The following is a 14,646-nucleotide window of genomic DNA, read 5'->3' on the forward strand; positions in this document are numbered from 1 at the left end:
TATTGCTGAGGCGAGCCCATTGAACCGTACTACTGAGGCCAACCCATTAAATTGTACTACTGAGGAATGAAACCATATTTAGGTGTTTGGCTTCTCGGAATTCTAGGATTGTAAGTATATTATGAAAAATAATAGTATTGATTCAAATTTAACTTTTAGTTGTAATTGTAATTGTTTTAAAGAAGTGCATTTGGAGCATTGTTTCTGATATATCTAGTTATTGTTTCCTTAATGTTTGTGGTATTTCTTAAAGCTAAGCAGTGTTATATGTGTAGCAAAGAATTTTAAAATAAAATTGTGTTGTATGAATTAAGTGTGCAATCATTGTGAAATTGTGCAACCAACTAAATACTCCCCCAGCCGGTGCATCAAACGAATCAGTAAATTGTGTGGGATTTTCTCTATTCCATAACCTACTAGAGATACCCCCACCCCCAGCCAGCTCCTGGGACCCCCACACCCCTCCTACACAATATACAAGAGTAAGACTATTTTGAACTATTATGTAATCGCTTCCATATGCACTACTCAAAAACACACAAAAGGCAAAAAATATTTTTTGAAATAAAATTAAAATGTTATAGTAGATGTTTAATTTTTAATATACAATTTGTTTACCTATATTTGTTAAAATGATACCTTCTGACAAATTGTGTGCGCAGCCCTCAACAGCTCACCAAAACTTAAGTGGCCCACCAGCCAAAATAAGTGCCCATCCCTGCTGTAGGTGTTTGCATGCTTAACAGTGCTAATATTGCATGGTACCCTTAAAACTGATCTCATATCACCCTGGTTAAGAATCACTACCCTGACTTGTGGTCACATACAACAGAACTACAAGATGCAGGTTATAAATGAGGCTAATGTTAATATACATTTTTTAACCTGCCAGCAATGAAATAAACAATTAATAACCACTATATTGTCAGTTCAAACAAATCAGTAAATACAGATTTTTCTAGGAAGTCATAAGATACTGCAGTAGTGAAAAATACATGCTAATAAAGACTTTAAAAAACCCCATCAAAACTAGAAAACCAAAGACCCCAGTTGTTTTCAGGGGAAATCTCACTCCTTGCCTGGGTAAAACCCATCTCCTGCAATGACTCCCCAGAGTTGTGACAAAAAGGTCAATGAGTCAGCACACTGATCTTCCCTAACCCAGAATGACATCGGGATTTTAGCTTAGTCATGCTTATACATGATTTAACGCCCCCCCACAAGTCTTTCATGTTTCAATGATTTTTATAGCTCTGCTTCAATACAACATCCAGAAAAAGCATCTCATGAAAATCAATTTACAATTTAGATGCTAAAAATAGGTTCAATTAAACCTTTTCATTTTAGAAAGTTTTCTGTGCCCATGTCCAACAAACATACATATTTAAAAGTAATATTAATAGTGACTTTTATTTCATCTACCCAACAATTTCAGTGACCCATTTTCTAAAAGCTCTAGATGAATTTGAAAGAAGATACAACCTATACCAGCAGGACCTTTTCTTGCTGTAAATCATAATAATAAATATTGTTGCCATCAGCAGATGGCAGCTAAGAAATCTGTCCTACCTAGTTGCTCGCTTCCACATGGCTAAATAATGGAGAGAAGTTTTGCATTAGCAGTATGATATTCAGAGAATATGCAAGTCATTTTTCAGTTCACTTGATCTTTCGTATTCATGTGCCTTTCACAGGACACAATGCAACACCATTACAGAGTTTAGGGAGAAGTCAGGACAGCAAGTAAAGGAGCCAGATCACATGTAAAGTGTAGTAATAGTACCAATGAACAGCAGTTAAGTGATAAAATGGCAGTTCTGATTCCAGACTTGAACAGGTTGTATGATGTGTTCTTCCCCCAAAAAAGTGTCCTTTTACCTCAATTAATGCTATTTGAGGTCTCTTTTTCAAGACAAAACAGTAACAGCCCTAAAATGACATACATATACTTACAATTTGCTTCACAAATCCAACAGCTTTTTGTTCACTCTCAAAAGGTGGTTCTCTGAAACTTGTAAACCACTGTCTGGCCTGACTTTCTTCAACTTGGTTACACAAGCAAACACAGCCTTGTTGAGGGGATAAAGAAGTCGGTTTGGTAGGAAAACTTTGCTTCCTTATGTGAAGCTCTGCTCCAGCATTTGTTTTATTATATTGATATAATCATTAAATATCAAATTTTGCCTGCATAACAGGCAAGTACTCTACATTTTTATTCATAAAACCAATGTCTAAGCTTTCATGTATTAAAAAAGTTAAGTTGCTAGCCAATGATTGTAAAAATAAATTTTTCCAGGCATAGACCAATGTTGAACAGAGGAGAAAAAAAAATAACTCTTGGGGCAAAATACAGTTTCTCCCATAACATAAGTGATTGAAAACAACCAAGCAAATGAAAAAAATGGCCAGGTTTCCAGTGTGCTCAGAATCATGTAGCTCTTTAAGAATAATCACTTTTTGCTTTTTAAAACAGAACAGCAAAAGCCCAGCAATAGACAGGCACAAATGTTTTACCTGAAATAAAATTTTTCCATTTAAGAATGGAACGTTCAAACTCATCCTCTGATATTGCCCATAAAGCCTAATCCCATAACACTGATTTATTTGAAAGCAATCCTGTCTGAACCGTCATGGATTAAATAAGAGTACACTGGGAGCTATCATACAAAAAATGGTCAGTGTCCATTAAGCTGCTTCTATCAACTGGAGAAAGACTATGAGAAAGCTGTGGCCTTGTGCAACTACCCAGTTTTGGAAATAAGCATATTGGATGAAGCGTCTAACTTCGTAGTTGGCCAATTTCAAAAACTGGCAGGCAACAGCTGCTGTTGAGGGAGAACCACAGGCCTACTGTTTTCACACCCATAATCCTGTTTGAAATATGGGGTGGTTCAAGAGTTTAATTGTCAAAGGTGAAAACAGTTGAAACTACAAGCAGCAGGAATGAAAATGAGCAAGCAGTGGAGAAGCAAACCACCAGGTGTACTGTAAGTGTACTATTATTAGCTAATTTTAGAAAGTAAACGATTAAAAATTACTGAATACAAGCACCAGAAACATTACTGGGAGGAAACACAAACTGAGATTTTAACAGCTAAAACTACCACTGTATGGGCTTTGTTACACATTACACTTGGCATGTGTTATATTTAGTAGGGCTCTGCGAAATGTCAGCATTCTGTTTCGATCAGTGTTTCGTTGTTTCAATGGAATAGCGTTTTGTTTCGAATTGTTTCGATTCAAAACAGCTGCTCCATTTTGTTCTGTCAAAACAAGGTCGAAACTGTTTCTATGTTTTGCCCATAGGATATAATGGGGAAGGACTAAACAGCCTATAAAACTTTGTCATTTCTGGCTTGATTTGGATGCAACTTGCAGGGATGGTAGCCCCTTCTGAGGGCATGAAGCCTGCCATGTTTCAAGGAGATAGGTGCAGGAGGTTCGGGAAAATTGCATCCCAAAGTTTTGAAAGCAAAACTCATATCACGTGTATGCGTTAAGCCACAGTGGGGTCAAAACTGCAGGCATTGCTAGCCTTTGCTGAGGCCACAAAGCCTGCCAGCTTTCAAGGAGATAAGTGCAGGGGCTTCTGGGGCCCTGAACCCCTAGCTGCTGACAGGCAAACTCATGACATGGGTGCTTGTGCTAGCTAGCTATTGTGTTACACAATCAATCATGATTCACTCAGGGACCACCTCAATACACAGTAGCTAGCGAGGATAATGAGTTAATGAGCAAGGATTAACACCTACAAAAATGCAGATTAAGGAGAGGGAAAAAAAAAACCAATACAGAGCCAAGAACTGCTTCTGCCCCAAGACAGAGACAGTCAGTTGCACAAGCACCCATGTCACAACTTTTGTCTGTCAGCAGCTAGGGGTGCAGGGCCCCAGAACCCCCTGACGAGTTTTGCCTGTCAGCAGCTAGAGGTGCAGGGCCCCAGAACCCAGACCCCTGCACTTATCTCCTTGAAAGCTGGCAGGCTTCATGACCTTAGCAGGGGCTAGCAAGCCTACAGGTTTCACCCTGCTGCGCCTTGACACAATGTCACCCATGTCACGAGTTTTGCTTGTCCACAGCTTAAGGTGCAGTTTCCTCCAAACCCCTGCACACAAATCCTTGCAGCTTGGCAGGCTTTGTGGCCTCTGCAGGGGCTAGCACCCCTGCAGTTTTGACCCCGCTGTGGCTTAACGCATACACGTGACATGAGCTTTGCTTTCAAGAATTTGGAGTGAAGTTTCCCCCAAACCCCTACACCCATCTCCTTGAAACTTGGCAGGCTTTATGCCCTCAGAAGGGGCTACCATCCCTGCAAGTTTCATCCAAATCAGGCCAGAAATGACAAAGTTATAGGCTGTTTTGTCCTTCCCCATTATAGCCTACGGGCAAAACGTTGAAACAGCATCAAAAACAGCAAAACATTTCGACTTTCCTCGTTTTGGTTCGAGGCTGTTTTGACCATATCTGCTCCATTTCGATTTTGCTGTTTCAACCTCAAAACAGGTTGAAACAGCACTGAAATAAAACTGGTGGCAAAATTTCACACAGCCCTAATATTTAGATCCTGGTAAGCGTTAATATGACTTAAAAAGTTTTCTGAATAGTCACATATTAATGTTTGCTATAATCTAGATTTACATTGTAGCACCACACCAGAGTCTCGAACCGACTCCCATGAGGTCCCAGAGCTGAGACGTCAGCTGAAAACATCAGCTGATTTTCAGTCTCAGCCTGCGGATCTACTGGAGCCAGTTGGAGACTCTCAGGGAGTCCTGGGGTGGGAACCACAATCAGTGCATCGTGTCCCAGCCCTAAGGCTGCATTTGATCATATCATCTCCGTGGAGCACGTTAAGACAATGCATTACCCAGCATGATCAGGAGATGCTCCTCCCTCAAAAATGTACAACTTTATGATACAAAAGCAGCTGGCAAGTGTTATGCTGCTTGAACATTTGACTCTAGTGTTTTAAGTGTTGTTAACACTTAGTGCTAAGTGTAATTTTATCAGACGAAAGTTTTCTTTTCCAGGGTTACGCTGACTTGACTTTAAGCATATACAAACACACGCTTTTCTAATAACAGTTAAAGCTTATTTTCCCCAACGGAAGAGGACGTTTTTATTTACAACTCAATACAAATTAAAGCATGAAACATCAACCATGATACTGCACATGCCAACACAGTCATGTTCAATACAAAACCATCTTCCATAGTTACAATTACATGCAATCTATGATTCTGCGATAATTTAAAAGAGGGTCAGCTTTCAAGTCATGGATTGCTAGGCTCAAAACCTAACTGCTCTCAAAGCACTGCAAGCATGGCAACTTTCATTCTGTGACATTCACATAGGCTGTTTAACTTGAGACTCCAGTGTTTGCTCATCTCTCACAACACACATCTAACAACACTGTTTTTATGTATAGGAGAGAGAAAGAGAATAGAGAAGCACCTAGAAGCTACAATTAGAATCAGGATCCCACCATGCTAGCAGGATAGTGCAGGATAGTCCCTGGCCTGAAAGGCTTACAATTCAAGTTAATTACAGGAGGCAATAAGTGGCTTTTCAGTCTAAAAGAAAAAGGGGGGTCCAATTTGCTGCCTTCAGAAGTTTTTGTTGATTCATCAAAAGCATTCACATTATTAAGAGGCAGACATACCTACCACCAATAGCATTAGGAGAGAAGGCATTAACTGCTTTACCTATCCAACCTAATTCGTGCCATTTCAGTTTCTTGTAGAACTGTTATAAAATATTTAAACTGCTGTATACTTACAAATGTACCCCATTCGCTAACTGCACTGAAGGAGTGCTTGATCATTTTTCACATTTGCATGCATTTCAGCTGGCAGTAATTGAGTTAATATCCTATCTTTGTAGGCATGATATAAGCCTATGAGGAGATCCTCTTTCCAAGTCTGTCAGTTGCCTAGCTCTCCTAAGCCTTTTAGAAAATCCTGGTAACCTAAGTGCAGTGACCATGGTACAACACAGTTACGACCTGGATATTCTCAATCTTATTATTAGAAAGCCCTTGGTAATAGAAAGTGCTCACAACACCTTAGAAATTTGAGTTAAGACAACCTATCTAACTCTTGCTGTAACACACACTTTGTAATCAAGAAAAATAATAAAATATGTACAACTGTTGCCATAAAAAGCAGATAATCTGTTATGTATATAGATAACATGTTCTTTATGATACAGACACACTGTTGGGAAAATGCAAGCCAACACGTGGCAGCATTCAGTGTGCTATTAAAGAAGTTTTAGTGTCCATGTCACGTGCAAATTAAAGGTACGAAGCTCGTGCTGGGAGTACTTTGCATAATTCTATACCAAGAAATCGGCCAATCAGAAATCTGTGCCTCAGAATACACGCCCATAAGTCGAGTTTGATCCCGCTGCACATAAAAAGTCCGTGTTGTTGCCTCCACAATGATCAGGTAGGCTGTTATTTAGAACTGCAGTTCCATGGGCAAGACAGTGAATAATTCCCACCCCGTTAGATGTAGATCCAATACTGAGGAGTCTCCAGAATTCTTTGCACATGTGGCCATGCACACACCAAGAGGATGCTTTAAGCATCTGGATTTGACAATCAGATCCCCACCAAATTATCAAACAGCTCATCAGGCCAGTAGTAGCCCAACTAGATTACCTTGTTTCTGTCCATTCTTTCCTGTGCTTTCACAAGACCTAGGACAATTAGCATATGCTAGTTTCTTTTGAAGAATAAAGATATGCTATTGGCACATGTGGAAGCCCTGTCTTCATAGAGAAAAAAGATGAAATCATGCAAGCTAACCAATGAGTTAGAGAGAGTAGCAATGAGGCACTGTAATATCAAACAACGTAAATGATTTAAAATCAACCATGGGCCAGGGGGAAGGGAATCTTTAGTTTGACCTCCCCTTAATAAATACCTTGACTTCATAAAGAACTTAACAACAGAACAACAATTGTGACTTCTCACCATCTTTAAAAAAAAAATTCCTCTCTAATGGGCACTTGCAAAAGTCACACTCAGCAATCCTTAGACAGTGGGAAAATGCTGACATTCAACTGTTTTTCCTCTGATCCCAAGATCCCAATCCATTCTGAACTCAAAGCCTACAAATGTTTTTGTACAGCTCCTTAATAAATTGGTATTGGTCCTTAATAAGTTGCCAGGATGACACGTTGCTCCTAAACACAGAGAAAGACTCATCAATGCCTTTCAAGGAAAAAAAAAAAAGCATAAGGGAAGGATAGTATAAATAAACCTTACCCCAAGTGAAATATAAAATAAAGTGGTATATGCTAAGGGAGAGAATAAATATCAATCCTTTTGAACTACCACAGCAAGTACTCCTAGGAACAGGAACATTTTATTAACTCCTTCCAAAATAATGAAGAACTTGTATTGAAGTTTTGTAAAATTAAAAATAAAATTTGCACTCAAACCTCCTTCTAGCAAAGGATTTGAAGTGATCATGTGCAATAAAAAAGCCAACACAGGAAGCCTGCACAGCCAAGAACAAAACAGTGTCTCCAAGAACCAATCCTGTGCTTTAACCAACAGAACACAACATATTTCCTCTTCTGGAGATCCCAGAATCAAGTGCCCTTCAGTCTATGATATCAGCACACACAGTATAAATTGAGAGTTGTCACTGGAGACAATACTACATCAACCGATATAGCAACTAATTTATCCTCACTGTGTGCGCCCACATGCAACATTTTTCTTTTGCCCATGCTTAGAAACAGGAATCTATTTCTCATTTGCAGGCTTGGGCAGAAGAAAAATCTATACAACTTCCAGAAAGAGCAATTTCCAAAAGCTTCGGTGTATAATCCAAGGAGCAAAGAAAGGCTTTTTGAACTAAGCCAAGCTCTTAATTTTTTGTCCTGCCTTAAGGAAAGTTTGTGACAGCAGATTTTAGGAACATGCTAAATTACAAAAGTAAGATGTTTACCCTCCCTCTTCAAGCAGCTAAAAACCCCAAATCATCTCCCCATCTCACTGTACCTCCAAGTAAGGTACTGGCCATATGCCGTCAATATGTCATTTAATAAGCATGTTTTAGAATATATAGATAGCTTTTATTCTTTTGATAACTTTTGCTTGATTTTAAACTATAGCCCTTTAATGTGCTATAGAAAGACTGATCTGTGCCACAGACGCTTTCTAAAAATAGGGGGTTTGGTGATCGCTTATTTTAATAAACTGACAGCCTGACATTGAGCTTTTGATCACACTGTACAGTCGCCTTCAAGTTTGTCTCAAAAAGCGAACAAAGAACAGCGAGGTTGCCTGAATGATCAAAAGCTATGACTGACTGATTATCAGACCTGCTATTTTTCCTCCTTCTTTGCATGAGATGATTAATATATGACCGCATCAAAAGCAAGCAAAAGGTCACAGGTCCCTTCTGGTAAGCTTTTTTGAGACGTGGCCCAGAATGACCTCAATGCAACAACCTCTTTTAACCTTCATACAGACTAAATTTAGCACAGCATTCAGAACATAAACTGTACCAGCAACTACAGGTAGAGGAGGCAGTGCTGGCGATTTCCTTCTATGTTTCTGAAAGAATATGAACTTCCAAGTTTGAACTGAAAACCATAAAGATTCAATGCTGGTGAAATTCCTCTCAACTTTCCCCTCGTTTAAACCTGAACCTGCTGCCATTCCACGCTAATCTTGAGTCTGCTTTTCATTACAGCAGGAACATGCGAATCATGAGAACAAGGTTATAAATTGTCACTTCTTAAAGGAAGTCCATATTGTATCAGGATTATATTCCTTTTGTTTGTTTGCTCATTGTAAAGGTCCTTTATTTGAAATCTTTGTCCTAAACTTTGCACACATCTGATCCTCCTTGGTGAACTGAAGTTGCTTTGCGACTTAAAAACACCTGATCAAGCAAAAGCTAGTTTGTACTGGTTTAACTGAGACTAAATCCCTGGCCTATAAAGTGCATCTCTCACCTGCCTTCTGATTAAATCCCTAATCTCATTACAATTAAAGCTTATGGAAATAACAGTCTGCGCTCATAATTTCGCTGTGCACTGTGGCACGTGACATCAGAGAGATTTCTCAGAAACATTCCAGCACACAAGGAAGCCAAATAAGCACGTGCCTAAAATAAAATGTCAGACACAAATAAGAAATAAATACTGTATATAATAAAGTGTTCTCTCTAGCTGACATTACCTGCTACATGGGCTCCTGTAATAATGTTTTGTGTTAATTAGAGTGGACAGGGACAATGTATGTATTTATGCATTAGTACCTAAACTATTAAAAAAATAAGGGAAAAAAGATACCTCAGCATTTTGCAGGAATGGCCTCAAACTAATTAGTGTAACACTGAGTGAGACCGGCATGGTAAGCAAGTCTCCTGCCTACAGAAGACCTGTCACTTCACATGAACACATTTATCTTTCTGAACTTTTAATACATTAACTAAAATTGAATGTACTGCATAACATACCGGGCACACACTTGTTTCACTTTTTTTTTTAAGTTAGCTTTGCTTTGGCAGTTTTAAACTGCATTTTCCAAAAATTTGACACCAATGGCCTATTAAGACAAATACATCCAGGGAGTTGTTGTGCAATAGCTATTTACACAAACATTGCTATCTGCTATGGCAAACATAATCTATTTCTATTGGTAATACACTCTTAGTGCATCATACCGGGAGTTGCTCTTACCTTCATATGCTACTGTTTTGCCTTCTGGTTCATGTTTAAAAAATAAGCTAGTACAATTTAATAATGGCTTTAAAAATAGTTTGCATCCATCGAACTGAGTATACATCTGACTGTTACTGTTTCATGAAAATTCAGAATGTCCCACAAGCCTTGCTTGCATGCATGCCAGCCTTGGGCCTCTTTACTATTAATTCCACCCAGGAAGAGCACACAGCAACTGCAGATGCTCCCTCAGCCTGACAAAAGGTCTTTAAACCCGAAAGCTGGCTAAGAAAAAAGTTTCCAATTATTTAATTTGGTCTAATAAAAGATATCAGATTCACCCAAAAAACCTTGCCTACCTATGTCCTTAGACCAACACAGCTATAACCTACACCTCTATATCTTACGTTGTTACTCTAGCAGATGTCAAGCCTGAATGCGTATACATGTATGCAGGATAGGCAGAGTCAGTTCACACAAGCCTGACACTCTCGCAAGCCATCCATACATCCTGCATCTTGCTGCCAGGAAACCCAATGTTCTGCCTGACCCTCTCCACCACTTCACCAATCTCCTCTGCTTTGCCAGCAGCAGATGTCTATTCTGTATGAAAGTGTTGACATATAAAGCAAATCTTACACACATACAGTTCTTGGTTCACATTTAGTGGAGGAGGTAGGAGTTTTCATGAAGGCGTTCCCCATTAAACAGGACTGACTTGATCCAACCAAGCCTACAATAAGGAACACACTCCGATTTACCAATGGACTCTAGTTACGGTCAGAGAACAAAGCATAAGGCTGCTCTAAAAGGAGATGCACCTGCTGATTTTTAATTTTTCTTCAGAGACTAAATTCTCCAAAAACAAATGGGTTCAAGGAGCTACCAGGCATAGGGACAGGGAAGTTCCCAGCAACACAAAGAAGATGAAATAAGCTTACATTTTTAAACCTGACAAAACAGTATGAGAATACATAAAGAGTGGGCTAGTTGAATAACTGTCCCCTATTTATTTTTTCAAATATTCACACACTGGGTTAGTCATGAACAGAAAAACTGAGGTCTTTAAAAACACAACTTTTCTTATTCCTCCCTTCCAATACTCTCAGAAAGAATACTTCATAGCTTACAGCTAGGCAGAAAAAACACTTACATTTGTAAGCAAGAAAGTTGGGAAAGCCCAACTGCAACTGTTCTACAGCGTAACCAGTCAGGCTCTCAAATGTGCGAGCTTCCATGTAGTATAGGTAGGTATATACAGCCAAATCAGCTACTACAAAGTGCTCTACTATAACTTCTAGATGTGCTTGAAATTATTATTGACCATCTAAAGCCAAAAGGATTTTTCTGAGTACACCGAGGTAATAAACTGCATTCATAACTTAGCCACTCCAAGCAACACTATCTCGGTATCCCAGTGTTTTGTCCATTTAATCTGACCCCAAGAAGTGTCATTCAGCTGAAACAACTTACGTTAAAAATTGCTCAAGGAAAAAAAATGGTAAAAGAAACTTCTAACACAATTTAAAATTACATAAATAAATAGCAACGTTACCTGTTGCAGACACAGTTCTTCTACATAATTCATCATGCCCAGAGACCAGCAGAAGCAAGGCAGAGCAAGGAAAAAACAGCGGCCTTATAACAAGGGAGTTTAATGTCAGAGAAAGTGAAGGAGAAACATTAAATTCTATAAACAAAGTTAAATACAAGCAAAAATGATAAGTGGGGGGAACAGAGGCGAGTCAAATAATGAAAGCAGCAAAGAGTGAACATGAAGACAGGAAAAGGTCTGAGCTGTAGGTTTCAGAAAAGGAACATTAACTGAAAACTGATACATTTAAACTTACAAAACAAGAATGTTCAAAACAAAGGCATTTCTTATATTTCTTATATGTACAGAAGAGCAGGAAAAGTCACAGCTGGCAAGCATCAGAAGGATTAATGGTCATCAATTTAAGGAGGGAGGGCACTCAGTTCATTTCAAAGTGCAGAAATTCCCCAAGTACCATATTTACTCAAATCTAAGATGACCCTGAATGTAAGATGACCACTCCCCCCAACCACCAAATAATTAAATTCTATATCTGGAAAATTATAACAAATATATAATTTTTCCCAGGTATAGAATCTAACTATTGGAGGGTTGTCTTAAATTCGTCCCCCTTCCCCCATCAGTACAGCATGGAAAGCAGCCTTTGCCGGGCCATGCAGCAGCAGCAACACTACTGACTGGCTGGGCAGGAGACAGTTTCCCTGTATTCTGTGCAAGGAAATCAATCCTGGGCAGACTTGTGCCTGACAGTAAGTGTGGGGGAAGAGGATAAGCAGATTGCAGGGGAACCCTTGTCTTATATTCAAGTAAATACAGCATTTAGAAATGAATTGTCCTATTAATGCAGATGCAAACTGTCTCCCAAGTACAGGCTACCTCAGCAACTTCAACAAGCGCTTGAGGGTTGGGGATTTATCCGCTGAGAATTACATCACAAACTTCACTTGGGACACACTGAGTTTTCCTGTTAGCAGAAGACAGAAAGCCAAATCTGTTAATGCCATAAAATGTGGCACTTACAGTATGGTTAGGTAGGGTGTTAGTTACCCTGTTTATCAAGGAAGTGAAAAAGCTCATTTTCTAAGCATGAAGAAACCAATAAAAGTATTTATGTTCTCAGCCAGCAAGAACATTTATTAAACTAGAGAATAAATGCATGAGTTTGAAGTGACCACATTTCAGTATTACAACATGCATCGTTTCCAATAAAGTTACCATGGCAGACATGGAATTGCTATGCATGTATAAGCAGCAATACATAATCATGTCATGAATATTAAGTGGCCCATTCCATGACAAAGTTACTGTATAACTTTGGTAGTTCATTAGAATTTCCTTTATGACCATATTGATTTATTTAATAGGTACTGTAGGAAGAGCAAACAGGAAAAAATACAGAATAGAGCCAGACAAGGATACCCAGCACACACTTCCAAAGACAATAGAGCCAGTCACTGCTTCCAGAAAGCGAAACTCGGTATTACCAAAGCCATAACTGATGTTTCCTAGGGTTAGCGGTCTTTTGTCATATACTGGCTAGAAAAACAGAGAAACTGACTGTGACATGGGAATCCAAGTAACTGAGTGCACCCAATTTGAGAATGGTAAACCTTAGCACAGGGATGGGTAAAATATGGCCCATAAGCCAAAGGGATTTTATCTGGCCCACGGGGGGGGTCCCTCAGCACTGCCTGGCCAGGAGAGGAGGACAGCCCGGGCCATGGTATGCGCAACCATTCTGCTGCCCTCAGATGCGCAGTGGTGCTGGGGCAGCATAGCAGCCAGACAGTGGTGGCGGCTTCTTCCAGCTGTTGCTGCCATCACTGGACCCAGCCCTGCTGCCCTGGCACCTTGGTCCATCTGCCCCACACCCACTGCCAGGGGCACTGGATGGAGCAGGGGGGAAGTCAAGGTCTCCATATAGACCAGCCCGGCGCAGGACCCCCGTGGGCAAGGCATGCTCAGTCAGGTGAATGGGATAGGGAGCAGTATCCAGGAGCAAGATGGGCAGGCGGGGCTGGGGCCAGGATCACAGGACATGACAGTGTGGGGCCACATTGGGAGTGGATCGCAGCTCTGCCCCAGGGTCCAGCCCACAATCCCAGCTCCAGCCCTGCCTGCCCATCCTGCTCCTGGACCCTGCTCCCTGCCCACCTACAGCTCTATCCCATCGCACCTGGCTGAGCATGCCCTGCGCACAGGGATCCCAGGCCAGTCCCCATGGAGACCCTGCCCGCTCCATCCAGCACCTCCGGACCAGTTTAGTAATCTGCCACTTAGGGAATTTTGGTGAGCTACTGCAGGGGAGGGGGAGGGGGCTGACCTGACCTGTAACAGCTCGCCAAAACTCCCTAAATGGCTCTCCAACCCAAGTAACTGCCCACCCCTGCCTTAGTATAAAAAGTTAGATATGTTTACCATCTGTTTTAACAGCTATTCCTCTTTGAAGTATTTTTTCCTACTATTATTGTGCTTTGAGGAGGCTCTCTGCTCCCCCTACAAGTCACAGCCAGTATTAATTATGAGCCTGAGTACAAGTCAAACATGCCGAAGCAGTGTCCCTCAGCCCTAAAGACTGCAACCAAGGCTTGATCTGAAAATGCAAGAATTACATAAATCCACCCAGGCCTCAAGCCATCTTCTGATTCCAATTCCTAAAAAGGATTTTACCCAGTGGCATGAGAAAAGTCAGAGATATAATTCCCCCAGGAACTGATAGTTATTTAGACATTATTTTCAGAAAGTCTACCACCATTTCAGACCCACATAAGGTAGTACCAATGGGAGTACTAACCTACTTATAGTAAAGGAGTCTTTACCATGCAGTTTACAAAACTTGGCAGCAAAAATTCTAAACTTTGTTCAGTACTGTTGCCACTGGTATCAACTGGAGCAATAAGGAGCTATTCAGAAAGAGAGACTGAACAGAGGAGTGTCATGGGGCTCCTTCGCAAGCCATGTCTGGTACCTCAAGGTAAGTAGAAAAAAAACATTTAAAGCTGTGTCTATGGCCGAATTGCTGATTCTCCAAATCAGCATCAGATCTTCAATTTCTGATTTGGCCGAATCAAATATCGGGACAGTGATCCAAATCAACGAATCTAATCACCATCCCCCGAATTGGGCCAAATGCAAATCCGAATCAAATATGGCCTGCTTCGCACACCACCCCTACTAATTTCCTGTGATCCTATGATTTCCAACAGTAGTGAAATCAGCTAGAGCAGACTTGTCCAACATACAGCCCACAGGCCGCCATGCGGCCTGCCAAGCCATTTTATCTGGCCCGCAGCAGCGGCAGTGCATGCCAGGGTTGACATGGTGCCCGAGGGGGCCGCTTCTCATGTGCTGCTGGGGACGGGAGGAGGAGCCCGGCTGAGTCTGCACTGGCCAGCAGAAGC

General features: G+C 40.7%; 1 protein-coding gene across 5 annotated transcripts in view; it reads right to left on the reverse strand.

Moving 5' to 3' along the window:
- LOC102378532 (multidrug resistance-associated protein 1) overlaps positions 1 to 14,646 on the reverse strand; it is an 87,103-nt gene that overhangs the window by 61,975 nt on the left and 10,482 nt on the right. For 4 of the 5 annotated variants that reach the window (XM_025206424.1, XM_025206423.1, XM_025206422.1 and 1 more), the window contains exon 1: positions 11,246 to 11,293. The exons of the other annotated variant lie outside the window; for it this stretch is intronic. In XM_025206424.1, the coding sequence (XP_025062209.1) occupies positions 11,246 to 11,281 (36 nt within the window). In that variant the 5' untranslated portion in view covers positions 11,282 to 11,293. Of the gene's footprint in view, positions 1 to 11,245; positions 11,294 to 14,646 lie in introns of those variants that run through there. 5 annotated transcript variants of the gene reach the window in all.

Source organism: Alligator sinensis, unplaced genomic scaffold (genome assembly GCF_000455745.1).
Source record: "Alligator sinensis unplaced genomic scaffold, ASM45574v1 scaffold927_1, whole genome shotgun sequence".
Taxonomy (NCBI): domain Eukaryota; kingdom Metazoa; phylum Chordata; order Crocodylia; family Alligatoridae; genus Alligator; species Alligator sinensis.